Source organism: Aspergillus affinis, assembly GCF_023601865.1.
Source record: "Aspergillus affinis strain CMG 70 chromosome Unknown NODE_9_length_501208_cov_87_169129, whole genome shotgun sequence".
Taxonomy (NCBI): domain Eukaryota; kingdom Fungi; phylum Ascomycota; class Eurotiomycetes; order Eurotiales; family Aspergillaceae; genus Aspergillus; species Aspergillus affinis.
The window spans coordinates 76,279-94,634 of NW_026515790.1; the positions used below are offsets into that span (position 1 = coordinate 76,279).

At 48.2% G+C, this 18,356-nt stretch overlaps 6 protein-coding genes across 6 annotated transcripts; 4 read left to right on the plus strand and 2 right to left on the minus strand.

The window, feature by feature from the left end:
• Window positions 1-596: 596 nt before the first annotated feature.
• On the minus strand, window positions 597-5,120 carry KD926_011636 (pleiotropic drug resistance family ABC transporter; the record flags this gene model as incomplete). The annotated part of the gene is made up of 1 exon (XM_053096149.1): window positions 597-5,120. The coding sequence occupies one exon, from the start codon at window positions 5,118-5,120 to the stop codon at window positions 597-599; it is 4,524 nt and encodes a 1,507-aa protein (XP_052959647.1).
• Window positions 5,121-5,977: 857 nt separating this feature from the next.
• Window positions 5,978-8,064, plus strand: KD926_011637 (fungal specific transcription factor domain-containing protein; the record flags this gene model as incomplete). The annotated part of the gene is made up of 6 exons (XM_053096150.1): window positions 5,978-6,042; window positions 6,163-6,284; window positions 6,342-6,470; window positions 6,526-7,164; window positions 7,218-7,788; window positions 7,842-8,064. 6 exons carry the CDS (start codon window positions 5,978-5,980, stop codon window positions 8,062-8,064), a joined length of 1,749 nt encoding a protein of 582 aa, XP_052959648.1.
• Window positions 8,065-8,561: 497 nt separating this feature from the next.
• On the minus strand, window positions 8,562-9,306 carry KD926_011638 (uncharacterized protein; the record flags this gene model as incomplete). Its single annotated transcript, XM_053096151.1, has 2 exons — window positions 8,562-8,605; window positions 9,087-9,306. 2 exons carry the CDS (start codon window positions 9,304-9,306, stop codon window positions 8,562-8,564), a joined length of 264 nt encoding a protein of 87 aa, XP_052959649.1.
• A 2,585-nt stretch (window positions 9,307-11,891) lies between these two features.
• KD926_011639 (uncharacterized protein) lies at window positions 11,892-13,148 on the plus strand (the record flags this gene model as incomplete). Its single annotated transcript, XM_053096152.1, has 1 exon — window positions 11,892-13,148. One exon carries the CDS (start codon window positions 11,892-11,894, stop codon window positions 13,146-13,148), a length of 1,257 nt encoding a protein of 418 aa, XP_052959650.1.
• Window positions 13,149-14,272: 1,124 nt separating this feature from the next.
• On the plus strand, window positions 14,273-15,507 carry KD926_011640 (Gfo/Idh/MocA family protein; the record flags this gene model as incomplete). The annotated part of the gene is made up of 3 exons (XM_053096154.1): window positions 14,273-14,468; window positions 14,542-14,946; window positions 15,065-15,507. The coding sequence occupies 3 exons, from the start codon at window positions 14,273-14,275 to the stop codon at window positions 15,505-15,507; spliced, it is 1,044 nt and encodes a 347-aa protein (XP_052959651.1).
• Window positions 15,508-17,212: 1,705 nt separating this feature from the next.
• On the plus strand, window positions 17,213-17,584 carry KD926_011641 (uncharacterized protein; the record flags this gene model as incomplete). The annotated part of the gene is made up of 1 exon (XM_053096155.1): window positions 17,213-17,584. The coding sequence occupies one exon, from the start codon at window positions 17,213-17,215 to the stop codon at window positions 17,582-17,584; it is 372 nt and encodes a 123-aa protein (XP_052959652.1).
• Window positions 17,585-18,356: the final 772 nt, after the last annotated feature.

An 18,356-nucleotide genomic window follows, 5' to 3' on the forward strand; every position in this document is an offset into this window, starting at 1 on the left:
ATCACCGAGGCGGATATCATGAGCAGCCGAGGGGATTCCACTCCCGATACCAACCACTAGTCCAATTCGAAGGGACCTGGAGAAAGTTCGAAGCATGTTGTTTGCGACGGTAGTGGCTGAGGTAGTTCTGTATTGCCCACCGGGAAGGCTGGCGATCACAACGTAGTGTTTGCCAACTCGACCCAACGTGTAGGTACTTGCATAACTTGGTAAACCTTTCCATCATCAAATTCGCAGCACAGTCGCCTTTCCAAGTACTCGGAATGGGAATGGTAGCTGAATGCAATCTATATTCTATAATATTGGTCTATACTTGAGACAATGAGAAGACGATCTAAAGGATACTAAAATGTAGGTCACAGAATGGGGGAAAGAAAAGAGAGACAGAATGCAAAACGGGCAATAAATTAGCCCAAGAGACAGGAGAAAGTGAACCAGAAAAGAGAATTAATGAGAGTGAAGATGAGAAACAAAAAATGTAATTGAAGGAGAGAATGCACAACATGCCCGGCGACAGATCTTGAGAGAATTTAAGCGAAACTTGCAGGATCACAGCCGCTTAAACAGCGAAATCAAGACAAGACCGATGATCGAAACTAGTCCTTCTTGCTCTTTTTAAATGGCTTCTTGGGCACTCGTGCTAACCAGTAGATGCCCACTGCTGCCACAATGTTGAACGCAATGTAAACCCACATCAATCCGAAATTTCGCCATGCGTCGGAAAAGTAGCTGACGACAGACGCCAGGAAGGTATCGGTCCTGGCTATGGTGCAGAACTGGCAGTTCGATGTGGCGGAATTGTCTGCGAGATAACCACCAGCTCGGGTAATGTAGTCCTCCATGTACTCAAAGCAAGTTTTGTTGCTCGGGGGGTCGAAGGTGAGGTACTCAACTGCCTCGCAGACAACTTCCGTTCCGGACAGACCTGTGCTCAGCATCGCTGACACCAGATAGGTAAATGGAGACACTCGATACATGAAGATCCAGAATCCCGGCATATTATCCGGAGTGGCGAGCACTCCGCAGAAGATGAGACATAAGGAGAACAACATTGTCGCAACGTTACCACCGGTTTCCGCAGTTTCAATTCCAGCAATGATCATGTGCGCGAATGTCGACGTGAAAAGAAGAAAGACCCAAATAAGGAGAAACATGAGGGCCGAGCGCTCGTTCACTGCATCAGTGGGCTTTGCATTGTTATACAAGCCAATAGGATAGAACCAACACACAAACATGAGTACCGACATAAGGGTATTCCATGGAAGTTCAACAAAGATATTGGCCGTCATAAAAGCGTACCATGAATATGTCTTGCTGGGGCGCTCACGCACTTCGTAGAGAGCGCGTTGAGCGCAGAAGTGAGGCATAATTTGTTGCACAAGATTACCGAAGATTGTCATAAGCATGAAAACAGAAAACATCTGGTTTTGCATCCCTTGAAGTGAATTTTGTGCATGAAAGAAAGAAAAGCCAATATACAGAGATGTCAAAACGCATAAAGCGAATTTACTCCATATGTAGGAAGGCGTGCGATAATATTGAGCAAAAACGCGCCATAAGCACTCGAATAGCTGCGTGTGAAACGGTGCAGCGAATTCGTGCAAGGCCTTATAATCGCTATCTTCCCTGGGCATGGAGGAAAGGGTCGACTTCAGTTCTGTGAGGTGCTCCTTCACTTGGGCATACTCGGGAGACTCTCGCCATACCTTAGGCCACTCAATATCCGTCTTAGACCCGGGGGCAGCACCAATGACATCGAGCATCCATTCAGCAGGGTTCTCGCCATCCTTGAGAGGATGCGCGCCATTTCTCTCAAAATAGCTAGACAAAGTCGATGAGTTCTCGCCAATATCACCGAAGTAGATGGTTTTGCCACCTTTTGCCAGGAAAAGGAGTCTGTTGAATCGCTGAAAGAGCATAGCGGATGGTTGGTGGATCGTACAGAGAATCGCCTGGCCATGTTGAGTCAGAGTATCTATAAGGTCCAGGATTGACCAGGAGGTCTGACTGTCAAGGCCAGACGTCGGTTCATCGAGGAAGAGCAGGAGCTGTGGCTTTGCCGCGAGTTCGACGCCAATTGTTAACCGCTTGCGTTGCTCAACATTCAACCCTTCTCCAGGGACACCGACAACCGCATCTGCGTAAGCTTCCATGCCGAGAAGCTTGATAACTTCGTCCACATAATCAAGTTTCTCTTGTCGACTAAGGTGCGCTGGCTGACGTAGTAAGGCAGAAAATTCTAAAGCTTCGCGAACGGTCGAAGTTGCCAGATGAACATCCTGTTGCATAACGTATCCAGTTTTTCTTTGGAAGGAGGCATCACGAGGCTGACCATCGACCAGCATATCGCCAGTAACTACGCCCATCGTGACTCTGGTTGCCAGCACGTCCAACAATGTTGTTTTACCTGCTCCGGAGACGCCCATCAACGCGGTGCAAGTGCCCGGTTTTACCCATCCATCAACATGGTCAAGGATCCTCCGAGGCTCTCCTTTGATGGTAATATCGTAGCACACATCTTCCCAATGGAAGATTGCCGTTTGCCGCTGAATCTGAATTTCCTGTTGGCCATCATTTGTATCATCGTTCAGAGTCCCTCCAGGCGTGGGTTGAAGTTCCACATCCCCATCGAGAACCTTTGGCTGGTGGCCACGGCGGAACAAAAGCACCTCTCCCTTGGACTTCTGCTCAGAGATATACTCCGTCGCCACAAGGTATACACCGCAGAAGAAAACCATGAAAGCAATCAAAATTCCAAGGTTACGCCATTGGTGGTCCGTGGTATATTCGAAGCTCAGGTCGAGGTAGAGAGTGCCGTCAACCACTCTCGAACCGCTTTGTGCACCAACAGTCGAGCAAATGCGATTTTCCATTGGCACCTTATCATATTGGCCTCCTGAGGGAATAATAACGGAGCAGTCAAAGTCCCTACCCGCGAACTCATTGATCAAGAAGGATTCAAAAGCGTACGCCACGGGGTTAATATAGTTCATCCATCTCGACCAACCCAGCATGTTTCTCACGGGAATCACAAATCCTGTGTATATGACCATACCAAGGATGAGCAGTGCTGCCGGTACTAATGCTTGAGAGAGCGAACGGGATGTCGCGCCGATGGTTCTGAAGAGCATACTCATGGTGTAAGTTGTGACTACCGAGAACAACCAGAAGGTAAAGACTGCGTCTGCATCTCGGCGTAAATTGGTCATAAAGTATAACGGTAGGTTGAAGGTAATCGAATTTAGCAACTTATATGGTGTATCGCAAATCATGGATGCAATCGCTTCTGAGAACGGGTGGTAGAATGCGTATCGTGCCTGTTTTTCCACAATAGGACGTTGAGAGTAGAGGGTGAGGATCTCCAGGGCGCTTGAAAACGCATTCAGAAGCACTGCGTAGAACAACAAAGCAGTGCGACCATAAAAACTGGAGGTGTTGTCTGGAAGGTCGAAGAATACAGATGCAACAATCAAGGCGATGATAAAATTGCCAATAAGGGCAGTAAGGGTTAAGCTCATATCGCTTCTCAAGCGCTGGAAGCCACGGACTGTGCAGAGCCGAATTTGCTCCAGAACCAAGATGGTGTAAGGTGATTTCCAACGTTGGTTCTTTGACTGCATGGCTTGTCTAGCACCCTTGAAGGAATCATATGCAGCACCGTGGATAGGATACTCGTCTTTGAATGACTCGATCTCTTTCAGAAGGTCGGCTCTCATAGCGCTCTGCTTCCAGGCAGCCGCGAATTCGTCTGGCGTGTTGGGTACCTGGTTTTCAAACCCAGGGCGGACTCGCCTTTCCGAAGGCGAGGTCAGTGAGGTCAAAAAGTCAGCTGTTGTCTGGCGTTCGGGACATTCGAATCCCAGGTTGACAAAGAATTGCTTGGCTTCAGAAGTGGGACCGAAATAGATCTGTCTTCCCTCATACAGAACCGTGACTTTTTGGAAGACATCATAAGCACTCTGGGATGCTTGGTAGATTGCCACTAGTGCCGTGGTTCCAGTATACTTGCTCATCAAGGCCAGGTTCTTGCAGAATTCCAGGGCATTTGCTGAGTCCAATCCCCGGGTACTGTTGTCCCACGCTTGCAGCGGTGCCTGACTTAGGATAGCCTCGGCAATACTAACACGCTTGCGTTCTCCTCCTGAAACTCCCCTCACGTAATCGTTGCCGACGCGGGTATTAACGGTGTGTGAAAGCCCGAGCATAGTCATGACCACATCTCTCATGTGTGTTGCGTACTCCTTCTTTGTGATTCCTTCAATGCGGTTTCTTGGAGCTCTGGCCAATGCAGCAAAATGAAGTGTTTCCCCGACAGTGAGCTGCGGAAAGTGGACGTCTGTTTCGGCGCTGTATAATGCCTCGCCTCGGAAATGTTTGTGCATCTCTTTCGCAGGTATACCTGAGAAAAGCCCATGCATTAGAACTGACACAACACAGTGACGAGTGCTGAAGGAGAATATACCTTGGTAGTTAAGAATTGAGTCCTCCGACATCTCCATGCCATTCATCTCGCCAGATATGGTCTTCAGAAAAGTGGTACATCCAGACCCAGGCCTGCCAAGCACCAGGAGCATCTCTCCGGATTTGACAAGGCCGTCGAATTCGCGTAAGATTTGGATCCTCTGCATTTTCATTCCCATCAACTTGCGAATGAGGGTACCGGCTTCAAGTAGCGAGTTGAGTACGTCTTTCTGGTAGTCCGTTGGAGAGCCGTAACCATGGACGCTCAGGTTCATGAAAGCAACGCCCGCAGTGCGGTCCGGATAGCGCTCCTGGTCCCGCGATCGGATGGCGAGCAGCGTCTTCATCCACTTTTTAGGACTAAAATTGGGGCTGTTGGGATTGAGTTTTGATTCCGGGTCCTCCACAGCGAATGGGTTTTGAAGATCATCCTTCGTGGAAAAGCGAGTCGATTGACGGGTGATCCGGCGGGCCAGATCACCCACGCGAGCCTCGATCTTATGCTCATCGTTCCCCTCGCTTCCTGGCAAGGGCGACCCATCCTCGCTGAGGTCTTGGTCATCAGGGTAGTGACCCATGCCATTGTGGTGCTGTGGCAGGTTGTGAGTGACCACTTCAGGGGCATGGCCGGAGTTGGTAGCAGATGTGGCAACAAACATGCTGAGGGTCTTGACCGCTCACAGCGTGATGAGGAACATTCCCTGGGGAAAAGATAAGAAGCCGTCTGAAGGTTGCAACAGGAATTAGGAACACAGTCGGAAAACTGTTATCATTAATATAGAGTGACAGGGGCTCGGAAAAGTAAAACGCAAATACCTCCAAGGCTCTCGGGAGAGGGCCCGGTTGTAAAATATCTTGCGAATCCGAAACCCGCATCGACATTGACATCATTGATAATGCACATAATTATTGTTGTCCTGGACGGGTCCTGGGCTCCCGACTACGGATAAGCCAGGCACAACAGACCTTGTGCCTGGACCAGTCCCGAAGTGATACTGGGCGTCGGGAAGAGCAACCAACTACTCAGCACCCGAAGGCTGAACTGAGTGAACTATGCGAACATCCGCGAGCCGTAGTGGGGCCGGCTGGACCTACAAAGACGACGTTCTAGCAGCCTTGTTGTGAGCTCGGAACAGGAGAATGTAACGGAAAGAAGATCTCCAAGACGTGGCTAACAATCGTTGTGTATCAATACAGAAACAATACACCCCGCCTTTGTATTTTCCCCAACATCCGACATCCGACAACCCCAATGTAGTTTAGCCTGTCACGGGGTATTCCTTCCTTCCCCGTCGGTCCGTGCCTCTTGAAACCGATCATTCATGCTGTGACATACTCAGATTCTGGTTCCAACTCTGCCTCAGCGGGACTTATTGCGCTCATAGCTCTCCATGTCTACAATCCAATCCGAATCCCTCCCGAGGTCGGGGAACGGTTACCGTGAACTTATCCCAAAGCCAAAGGTGTGCGATGAACCCACCAAGCCACTGTTATCAACTAACGGAGCTGGTCAGAAATGTCAGGCATGTCGACGCAGCAAGGCGAGATGCGACTCGCCCCGGGACTCCAGTTGTTCACGATGTGAGAGGATGGGCATCATATGCTCAATGAGTAGTTCGAGGAATAAGGCAATGTTGCAACGGTAGATAAACCCCACGTCGGTCCTGTTAATGAGGCTAAGGGCTGATGTGCTCCATGTAGTGAAGCGATGATTAATGGCTTTGAAGGAAAGCTCGAGCAGATGGAGAGTCGTTTAAGTGCTATCTTCAACGTAGCAGATTTGGGTAAAATGCCAGACGATATATACCCAGACAATACGGAAAGTACGCATTCTCAGTGGGATGATCTTGACTTTACAGATATTGACGGCATTTGTACAGACCAGGAGTCCGTATCTGCTGCTCCTATCCTCAACAGGGCTGTTACTACCATGCCTGATCCAGGCCCGTCAAGCCCACGTCAAAGAACGCCCAGACCTTCCGACATTCCAGAGGGGCCAGGTGCAGACTGTCGGTAGAATTTCATTATTAGGCGACTGTTTATACTTTGCTAACATAAGATTAGGTTTATCCCTCTTGTCGGTCATGGGCCTGGACTGGATTGTAGAGAAGGTGAGCTGCTTGATGCCCCACTCATTTGGCGCATCCAGCAACTCCTGCATTGGTGCTTCAGATCGTCAATTACTTGATCTGGTTGCCCCCAGGCGCGCTTTCTGTCCGTTACCAAAGGCAGGAGACTTGAACATTCTAGTACATGATTACATGGAGGACTTCAATACAATCTTCCCGGTTTTCACACAGGATGACGTCACAACACTATTCGCCAAGAAATGCATGAACCCGTTATCACATAGTCCTGGTCAATGGGCGAGTATACAAGTGATATTTGCTGTCGCATACATGCTTCCCAGAAGCGGCCGATCAGACCCTCACAGAAGCTCCCTTCATTTAAAAAGCGCACTACAAGTCCTTAATGAAATGATGCTGGCCCCTCCGGACTTGTGGGCCTGTAAGTCCATTTTGGTGATGGCTTTCCTTTTCATGGCAGATTTTGCCGGTCGCCAGTGCAGCTTTTTGATATCGACTGCTGTTCACTTTTCCAACTATCTAGATCTGGGAAAATCGGAACCCCAGCCTACACTCACTGCTAACGAAAAGAACATCGACTCATGCTTTTTTGGCTTGCTTCTGCCCTGGATTTGGAGTACGAACCGTGAGACCTCTTTGCTATTCATTGTGGGCTAACGTTTCTAAGAGCATCCTATCGTTTCGGCGTTCCACCAACTCGCAAAGAAGATGCTATATGCGAGATGCTACCGCTTGAACCTCTCTCAGGATACTACCGTCTGCCATCGAGCCATGAACCTGGCGTCTTTTGCGTCTTTAAGAGTTCAATGAAGCTTGTCCAGATCAGAAGTCAAGTCTATCGCCAATTATACCAACCTCCAACCGAGAATAGACCACTTCATGAGGTTTTGGCTCTGGTTGGGGAGATGGATGGCAAGCTCCAGGCGTGGCGCAAAAGCATTCCGCCCGAGTATCAGCCTGGTCCCCAGGCAACCCCTCTATCTCGATCATCATCAAGTCTTTCAATCAACCTAATCTCCCTCCACTATTGGTTCTACGATACAATGATCGCAATCCACTCTCTCCTTGCTCTGAACGAGTTTAAGTCCGCTCACGATCCCATTGGAGGCAATCCCTTCTCCGCCGCAGTAGCGCTTTACCAACATCCACGAGTCCTTTCGTCTGCATCGCTCACTGCTAAAGCTGCCAGAGCCTCGCTCGCCTTACTCCGCCACATGCCATCCGACCATCTATTTCTCGGGTAAGGATGAGCTTCTCGTTTCCTTTCACTAATCACACCTAACCGGCTTCTAGCATCCTCAGCTACTATCCCTCCGTCGCGATGAGAACACTCGCCTCAAGTATCGTCCGCAGCCCCAGGAATCTTCCCGAGATACATAACATGAAACTGCTCCTTCAGGCCAAGTCATACCTGGACCCCGCTGCTCTAGACAGTAGTTTTGAGGCAATGAAACGGCTTGCCAAGATTTGTTCCGATTGCTGTGCGGTCGCCCAGCGAGCCATGGAGTCTACATGATTTTCCCTGCCGGAATAAATACTGGCTCGTAAACAGCTTCACCAGCATATCATCTCGCTTATGAGTTCTTTGTCAACCAGGCGACTGAAAGTACCGATTTCCAGGCCTGCACAAAATAAAGTAGTGACGTGAGTTAGGTTATTGTCCCCATCAGTGGCGCATTAAAACTCACCTTATTAGGAATAGAGTGCGAATCTTCGAACTGATATAGCAGCAAGTGGTGCTGTCGACTGAACTGCCATCCACGGAAATCGGTTACTAAAATAATAGATCACAGGTGTCCAGAATCGGTTCCATATTGGGCCATGTTGGCCGTGTTAGCCGTCTTAGCTGGGATAGGCAGCCAGACATTGAGGGCCACGATATACCCCAAAAGACAGATAGCTTTCATCAAAACACTAATTGGTGTCAGGAAGACGGCCGTAAAAAGTGAATGATGATTGACCTTTCACACGGCAATTCCAGCTATAACAGTCGCTCAACGTACTCCATCAGCATTATGATTCCCGAAAGGTGCCGAGCGATTGTTGTTCATCGTAAACTAGAGGATCTTAATTAGGTTGAAGACGGTATGAATGGAACACCCACCATCAATCACTATGCTCCCCTAATCCCAAGCTCTGCTAACGGATACTACGACAGTAAACCCACCGGGGATCAATAGAAAGCAGAGTCTAAGGTCGGAAGACTTCGGTTCCCCTAACAAATGTACTTTATCTCTGCAACAAGTCTCTAATGCCCTGATTTTATATCGACCGAAACTAGGCTCCACATGAGCGTTAACACCGACGACCTCTTAAAGTTCGATTGTGCAGACCCATCAATGGGACAGTCCCTCGTCTCGGGTAGATTGATAGTATAAATAAGAGAGAATACAGGACAGGTCCACAGGGCTTCTTATGATTAACAGTGCCCGACAGTGGATATCGTTTCGGCAGCCAGTTCGATTATGCGGGAACCCTAAATGATTGCCGAATGTATGACGAAGGCGAGGTTCGATCGATGGAACCACTTGAACTCACATTGCAGGAGACTCCTCCGACGAGCAATCTCCTTCCGCAGCTCCTCCTCTTGCTCCTCCAGTGACTGCAGATTTTGTAATCGATCCTTGCGTCGACGGACTCGAGCCATCTCCTCGACTAAGTCATCCAGCCTCACATCTCCGTAGGATAATCCGGTTCGGGAGTCGGGACTGGTGGTTCGGTCTTGTATATTGTCCATGGTGGTTGAGGCAAGTTCCATTATTGTCGATGTCGATGTAGATGCCATCGGAGGAGAGTGTGGGTGTGGGAGAGGCCAATTATTAAGGTTAGAAGGAGGCGCTATTTTCTGTTGGGCTTGCTCTGGCACTGAGCTTGTATTGGATGCATCAACATCCTTGTCTTCCTCGGCCCCAGAGTGTACGTTAATCTCGCCCAGAGCTAGGGCTTCAACCTGAGGCCTGGACGTTTGATGTTTCTCCTACGCAGTCGAGTATCACTCAATTCGTAAATCTGATTATGTAAAACACGCGCCGTAGGTTGTCCATGCACTTCAACTTCATGTGACTGGGTGGAAGAGATTCTATAACGCATAAGAAGGCGAACTTAAGATATCTCAAGCTCGTTCCTGCTATTAGCGTGTCTGTATTTAGTGTTCCTAGGCGATAGTTAATGAATTAACATTTGACTTTATCCAGGCAAGTCACTTCTTATGTACAGTAAATGAGCCAGGCTACGGAATTCCAGCGCCGACATTGATATTGGCACCAAATACTGGTGCCGAATCTTCGTTCAACAGCCATACAATGGTCCTCGCAACATCATCTGCTTGCATGACTTTAAGGCCATACCTTTCCCACGCTTATTTTATTTCCTTGTCGCTCTTTGCTCTAGGAACAACCTCTGTGAGCATGGGAGTCATTGTAGCTCCTGTTTGTTCTTATATGAGCGTGATAATAAATTATTCAGGAGGCAAAGACATACCTAGGGAGACAACATTCACTCGAATCCCAAAGGGAAATAAATCCTTTGCAACACTAGCTGTGAAGTGCACACAAGCCCCCTTCGAGGCTCCATAAGCATATACATCTGGGGAGTGTGTCATAGATGAAACACTAGCCACATTCACAATACTTCGGTTCCCCTTGTTCAGATCTTTCATGGCTCGGACTTGCGCCATGGTCGAGTAGAAAACTCCATCTAGATTGATTCCAAGGACTTCTTTCCACTAGTCCTCGTCTTCCTCTAGGATAGTTGGTGCTTTACGGATACCGGTAGCTTAAGAAATGCCCGCAACATTCACTACTCCATGAAGATCCCCGAAGGTAGAAACGATCTTTTGGATCCAACTGTCCACCGCTGAAAACGATGTCACGTCAAGAGGTGTGCAGTGAACCTCAGTGGATGGATTTATCCTTTTAGTGGAACCCCTCAGGTCGCTGAAATTCTGGATTGACAGATCCCCTATGCAGACTGCGCCTGCTCCTCTACGAGCAAGAATGCGAGCTGTTGCAGCACCCGGATGCACCTCCAGTAATAGCGAATATCCGGGATGATATGGATGCCATATTGAATGCGATAGTGGTTGATGCAAAGTTGCACTTAACAAGTATGACAGCTTTTGTACAAGCAGGTGATACCAGGGGTACTTGAAAGCTTGTTTGGAGTTCTGGTTAATGGGAAGGCTTAAAGGAGAAGAAAGATTGTAAGGAGAGGAGAGGACTTGTGGCTAGCTTGTCTTTTACCAATTTCTTGGACAGAAAGTCATTGCACAAAGTCTTGTGCCGAGACTTCCGAAATGTACGTATTTATGTAGACTATCTAGGTTGTCCTCCGTCTAACGGATATCTGAGTATCCGGCACTCCGTGCGCCTTTTCACCACGTCTCATTAAGCCGAGTTTCCATTACAGCCTAGACAGAGGGTTCCCAAATACTCCCGTGTTCCGCCCCGCTTTCCCATCCCCTAGTTATGCGGTGTATAGAATTCTGCATATTTGGAAACCGTGAGATGTAGTAGAAGTTGGCTGAATTGGGCTGGCTCTAAATAAAAGGAAAGTCGGACATAGATTCATATGTTCGCTCTCATTCATTCCAATTGGAGCCCTAATATTCAAACGGTATCGTGCAATTGGAAAGCAGTTCCTCGGATTGATGGTGTCCGGAGATGCGCTCATCTTTGGTCATTTTTTGCTGACGCATTGTTTCCTCATGAACTGGTGTATTAGTGACTTGGTCGTTTACATGGCCCACTCACTTACGGACTACGTCATTATATCATGATTTGTCATTTCGAGCGATGCCCCGGAACTCCGCCTGTTTCAACTTCCATTGATATTCCACCGGTATCCCACCACCGGCATTTTTCTTTCATGGCCGTAATAACGTTACTATCTTACTGAAAATTACAGTATTACAAGGGGTGGGATGGGTCGATTTAGATCGTTCGTTCTTTCTATGACTAGAGACGCAGTAACTATGCGCCGTACTCATCGTTTATCATAAGGGGCAGAGTGTGGAATACATCGCCCAACTGGACCCGCTGGGGTGGAGGAGTCATTTTATGGCGGTTACTTGTGTCTTGTGTTATTCTGTGTTATCGAGGGAGGATTTGGAAGACCCATTAATGATGTGATAACTACAGAGGTGTACTTGTCCCCGGGGATCGTACCAGATAGTCGATTTTTGTGGGTCTTATTACGCTACCGAGCTACCGAAAAGATGATACTTTGGTGGGATGCCGGTGGATAATAGGTCGGATTGCAACGGGAAGACTGAATTTATTAACTCGGGGCTGTCCTCCGTCTGCTCACTTCACCTTGGACATACATCGAAAATCATTGTCAACTATGGCCCCTTCTATTAAAGCCGTCCTCATTGCTCTCCTGTCGATTGCCCTCGGTCTCTACAAAGTTTATATTCACGATGCGGTGGAGCTCTTCCAAGGCGTTGAGAGGATCATCCAACCTCTCGAGGATTTCCCTGATTATCAGTGTCGCCGAATGCGACACCCACTCTTAGAGGGCTGCGAGGATGTCTGGTTTGATCCTCGCGGCCGTAAGCTTTATGCCGCTTGCGCCAACCCACTGGCTCGCATAGCCTGGTGTCCAGCTGCGAACAGCTATGATCTCCAGAAGCGGGCAGCAGGCGGTGGTGGAATCAACCATATAACAGTGCTGGATGTCGATCAGCCAGGAGCTGATGGCTTATATGGTGTGCGAGCATTGAAATTCCGCGACAGCGAAGGCAACATTCAGGAGCTGGATATGCATGGTTTTGACGCCCGCGTGATTGACAAGAGCCAACGGTTGCGGTTCTGGCTGATCAACCACCGGCCACCGCTGAATGCATCGACCGGAAGACCACTGCTAGATGCAACCAAGTTCGGGGCTAATTCGACAGTCGATGTGTACGACCTTGAACTGCCTCACGGAACTCAACTAACCCATGTCAAGACTATTGTGAGCCCGACGATCATCTCACCGAACAACCTTGTCGTCATCAATGACGATGAAGATAGAGGAGACTTTCTGCTCACCAATGATCATAGCACCAAAGTCGGCCCTTTCCGTGACAGCGAGATAAGCGGAAATATCGCCTATTGCCGCACTGATACGGGAAATTGTCATTTTGTCGCCACAGAGAACTTCTCCGCGCCCAATGGCATCACAAGAGACCCATCATCAGGCCTCATTTACGTCGCGCAATCAGCCCGGGGTGTCGTTACCATTCATCGGCTGGTGGACTACAAGCAGCTCGTCCAGACTGACGAAATATCATTATCTATGGCAATTGACAATTTGTCGATAGATACCGATGGGAACATCTTTGCTGCTACTATACCTGATCTTCAACAATTCCTTCGGGCTTTCCATGATCCTTACGACACGGATTCACCCTCGACGGTCATGATGATCAGAAAGAGAAGCAATAATAAAGAGGCGTCTTTGATGAAAGGAGAACATGACGTTATCAAACTTGTGGAGGATAAGGAGGCACGGGTCCTGCCGACTACGACGAGCGCAGTATATGACCCTGTTTCAGGCCAACTATTCCTTGGGGCTTTGTCCTCGCCTTTCATGGTGGTTTGCAAGAAGCAGAAATGAACTGGTGCATGTACCATGTACCCATGTTCTGCCTCACAGGTAAAGCCTGCGGATCTTGAAGAAATGTGGTTATATATTTATTCACATTATAGTTGATGTGTAGCAGTGAGGAGGAAGCCTTGATTTTATATTACACAGAGATTGGAGCAGTTGTCAGATATTGTACTGAGGAATTTGAGTTTCAGGGACACCGAGACAGTGGTTTGTCCTGTAATATACAGTATTATACGTATTGTTCTTGCTAGTCATCACAACGGGGTAAGTATATATCAGTGGGTTCTGCTGGCTTGAACCCATCCGGTTTAACTATACCGGCTGACATATCGAGGATAAGAAATATGAACGATGCATCAAAAGCCTACAAATCTTCTATACGCCTCATGGAATTCTGCGAAGGGATAATTATAATTGCCTGATCACCCCCTATCTTAACACTTTGTGTACGCTTTTGTCGTATAATCTGACTGAGCTGCAATGGGACTCTGTACATTGCCCGATCTGTCTTCAAACGAATGTATTTGGCGAAAGTTGGCTCGATCAGTAGTCTTTGTGCCTCTTGGAAAATTTCGAAAATCCGGCGGCATGAGCCGGCATCTGGAAACTCCGGGTGAGTGGGATCTCCGGGTGAGTGGGATCTCCGGTGGGATATTCCCCTTGGCCATTACCTCATCCTTCGTACTTCACCAGTGTGGCCGCGGAAGATAACTAAACCGCTTCTATCATCGCCTTTCTTGGCCGATTGATTTATTGCAGTTTTATTGCATTTATACGGCATTTTTCGGGACAGTATTATCGTGATATGTCGCTTGTTTTGACGATTAGGAAGCCTCTCAAATTGCATACATATCGGCTTCTTTATCGTGTAGTTAGTGGAATTAAGACCTTCATTCAGTTGAAAACGATCATATTCCTTGGTTGAATAATCGCTTCTCGGTAGACCCACATATTTCTGCCACAACCAGCAATCGCCGCTGGTGGGTCGCCAGTGGAAGCCGGATGCAGCCAGTTAGGCATGTAGGTTACGTAGGATACAATAACTGATAAAAACCAATCTCGCCATTCATTAATAGGCATATTTGTTCTTTGCTTCCCAAATCGCTTTTTGTTGCCTACTATTTCCCGCCATGAATCCAATTCGCATCGGCATAATTGGGCTTTCACCGGGTGCCTGGGCAGCTAATGCTCATCTACCATATCTACAGAGTCCCAACTCAAAGTTCAAAATTGTGGCTGTCTGTAATTCTACGGTGGAAAGTGCTGCGAAGAGCGTTAGAGACCTCAGCTTGCCAGGCAGCGTAAAAACTTATGGAAATGTGCAAGGTATGTCCAGGATTGTTTTAGCTCTAATGTGCTATCCTTTCGATAGAGTCAACATGTCTGACTCAATAACTAGAAATTGCCGACGACAAGGATATTGACCTTGTTGTCTGCACTACAAGAGTAGACCGTCATTACAAATCTATTCTTCCGTCTCTCAAAGCTAGCAAGGATGTTTTTCTTGAGTGGCCCCTAGGAAGAAACTTTGGGGAAGCAAAGGAACTTCTCAGTATAGCACAACAACATAATGTCAGTATAACTGCGGTTGGGCTTCAGGGTCGATTTGATGCTACTGTCGAAACCCTAAAAGATGTTTTGGCTGAAGGGAGAATTGGCAAGGTACTCAGTACTACAATTACAAGCCAGGGTGTGATTGCAGGGCAGTCGGAGCTGGAAAACCAAACTTACCTTGTGGACCGTGACAGTGGCGGATCCCTACTGTCCATTCCTGCCTCGCATTTACTCGATACCGTCCAACAAGGTTTGTCTTCACGGCCCATCCCTTCATATAATCACTGCTCCTACCCTTACTAACTATTTTGCGGTCCTTGGAACATTCGCAAACGTGCAGTCCCTCCTTGCGAACCAACGTCCATCAGTCAAGATTATCAAAGCCGATGGCTCTATTCTTGAAGAAGCCGCCAAAAAGACAGCACCTGATCATATCATAATCCAAGGTATGCTTGAATCAGGAGCAGTTTTCTCAGCCACAGTCCGTGGTGGCGCGCCCTTCAAGGGCTCCCCTGGACTTGTGTGGAGTATATATGGCGAGAAAGGAGAGATCAGGATATTGGGTCCAAGTGCCTTTATTGAGGTTGTCAGCACCACTAGTATCGAGCTACATAACTTTGACACCGACGTTGTTGAACAGATTGAGCTCAAGAGAGGGGCATTTGACGAGTTCAGTCCAATGACTAGAAACGTGGCGCGTGTTTATGAGGCGATTGCTGCAGGTGACAAATCCCGCTTGTGTGATTTTGAGGGGGCAGTGAAAAGGCATGAGTTTATTGAGGAGGTTTACAATCAGAACCCTCGGGTCTAAGAGAAGTGTACCGCAGACTCCCAACATCGATATTCGGCCTTTAGGCTTCAACTTAGGCATGTTAATTATAAGTATATATTTTTCCATTATGTGTATATCTCAACGCGGATTCTATTAGTACATGGCACATGGCACAAGTGACTAGAGCACAGCAGCTGTCTCAATTATTCTGAATTAAGATTTGGCTTGACGCTCTTAACCTCGATTATCCCCGGACACCTTGCTACTATTATGATTATTTTATTTAATCAAATTTATTGTCCATACCGAGCCCCTAGGGCTATGACAGACTGTGTGTTGTCGGCCTGAGGCTAGGCCTCAGGCCCCTATCAGTTCCTAGGGCTATTCCCTCGCTTGTATACATTCTGTTCCTTTTCCTCGGCCCATACCGCCTTCTTGCGCAGGGCCTTTGAGCATGTTTGCTCTCCTTGGGATTCTATCAGGGTGGGTGACGCCTAGGTGTGACTAGGCTACCCTTCCTGTTAGCCTTCTCCGGTCCGTTTAGCTTCCTCTAGAGTTTCTAGGCCTCTTTCATCGTCTCTCTCTGCTCTGTGTTGGTCATTCTGGTGTTGTTCTCCAGAAAGAGCCACGCCTGTATTAGCTATAAAGTCCAGTAGGGCTTTAGTGGCTTTAGGCTCCTTGAAGAGCCTGCTTTCTGGGTAAGTTTCTTGTACGGAAGGTCTTACTATTTCCGCTCTATCTATAGCTGTATATAGTACCTCTCGTTACCGTCACTATTGTCTGCAGCTGACTAATATATAAGAGACTGTTTCACTAGGAGCTTGGCAGTTCTGGCAGGTCGCTCTTTCCCGAGATTTTATGTGGCATAGATATGATCCGATAGCTGCATGTCCTACCTTCATCTGAAAGTATTGGCTAGCTAGACCCTTAGTAGCTGTTGCTGCTATAAGATCCAGTTGCCAGCCTCTTCCAGATTTATAGGTTCTCTGTATCGATTGTGATCTCCGGTTGAGACTATTCTCTAACAGTGTTGTCTGTTTGTTCTTAACGCCTCTGTACGGGCTCTGCGAGTAAATGCTTGTGAGATCTTTCTGCAGCCTGGTCCTGATGTTCGCGTTGCAGCTTGTTTTGCTGCTTAATCTGCCTTTTCCTTTTTTTTTTTTTAAAAAAAAAAAAAAAACCAACTTCGACGCGAACCTAATTTTTGAAATTATTCAACCACCACGACGGCTACGGCCTCTAGAATCAGCCAGTTTACTATCAACCCCAGCCGCTATCGATTGAACCTAACTTTATAGGGGGACATCGATATGGTTGGGGCGAAACCCTCGTGGCCGGCCCTTTCAGGCATTCCCGAGGCGGTAAGCGCACATAATCAGAATTTTCTCAACTGCGTTTTGAACCTCAATAAAGATGCGCAACAATACCTTTTATTCAACGAATCGAATGGAGGATCCCCGCTCACATCGGGGTGGAAGGAAACGAAAAGGCGGACAAGGCAGCCAAGGAGGCTGCGATAAGAGGAGTTGAATTAAGCTCAGTAAGGCCGCGGGATCGACCAATTATACGGCTCGCAGCTGCAGCTAAAAGAGATGTCCGCCAACGCTTGCGTACAGAGTGGACAAAGCAGTGGGAAAGGCAGAAAATAGGCAGGCCGACGAGGCGGCTGCTGTCTAAACCAGACAAGAAAAATATACGGCTCTACGAGCATCTTAGTAAGCCGCACACCAGGATTATTATTCAGATGCGCACTATGAGGATAGGATTGAGGCACTTCCTCTACAAGATCAAACCGGTCGACTCCGACCGGTGCACTTGTGACCTAGGGTCCCAGACCCCTAGGCACGTCCTTCTGGAGTGCTCGCTGCACACGGCCGGCCGGAGGATAATGATGGATCACCTCAATCCGATAGAGGGACTGCGTGGGCGTATACAGGATTACGACGCAGTTGAAGCACACCCGCAGGCGATCCGCTACGTCGCCGAAGTTATGCAACAAACAGGCCTCCTTCAACAATTCCAATTCGCTCGACTGGACGAGGAGGCCCCAGAACTTACCAACCTGCTAGAAGGACTCGAACTAGGCGAGAAAGACGATGGTTACATGGAACTTTAGGGGGCGGCCTGGGTCAGGCCGCTACCAGTGACGCATACCACTCACGAACCACCCATATTGAACGAGGCGGAAGGAGAGACAGCGTCAGGAGGCGCAGTAGGCTGCAGCAGGCGAGTGGCAGCCGGTTTAGCTGCGTTACTTTTTGATTTATCTGCTGCGTTTGTGGGTTTATATGGCGTAAGGGCTCGAGATTCTGCTTCATTCGGCGAAGCGCCTGCATAGCCTGTCGTTTCAACAGATAGGCTTCATCAGGTTAATAGAATTTTTATTGATTGATTGATTGATTGCCTTTTCGTTTCCTTCTATACCTGCATGTCCTGGGACCCATTGAATTATCGGATCACGGCCCCTAGATAGCAGGTCCTGAGCGGTAGTGCGTATATCAGCAGCTATTATCTGACCTGGTCCAGGTCCTGCATGACCTAGTGACTATAGTCCCCGGCTTGGTTCTGCCCAATTTCGGTCCTCTTCTGGCTGTTCGTCGGGTTGTACGTGCTGATCCCCTTCTCTAAAGCTGACTGGAAGAATTTGTCTTGCTGAGTAGTTCTCGGGTAGACCTAGAAGCCGGATAGTATATCCTAGCTATCTATATTCTGGTAGACATTCCGCTGGTGTTAGACCCGCCTCCCGAATAAGGGGGACGATAGGGGTAGTTCTGAGCATTCCCGTGATTGCCCGAGCTTGTCGATTAAGTAGTTACTGTACCCCTTCTAGCCGGTCTTTCTGGCCCTGCCACTAGAGCTCTACCCCATATAGAGTTACTAACTGCACT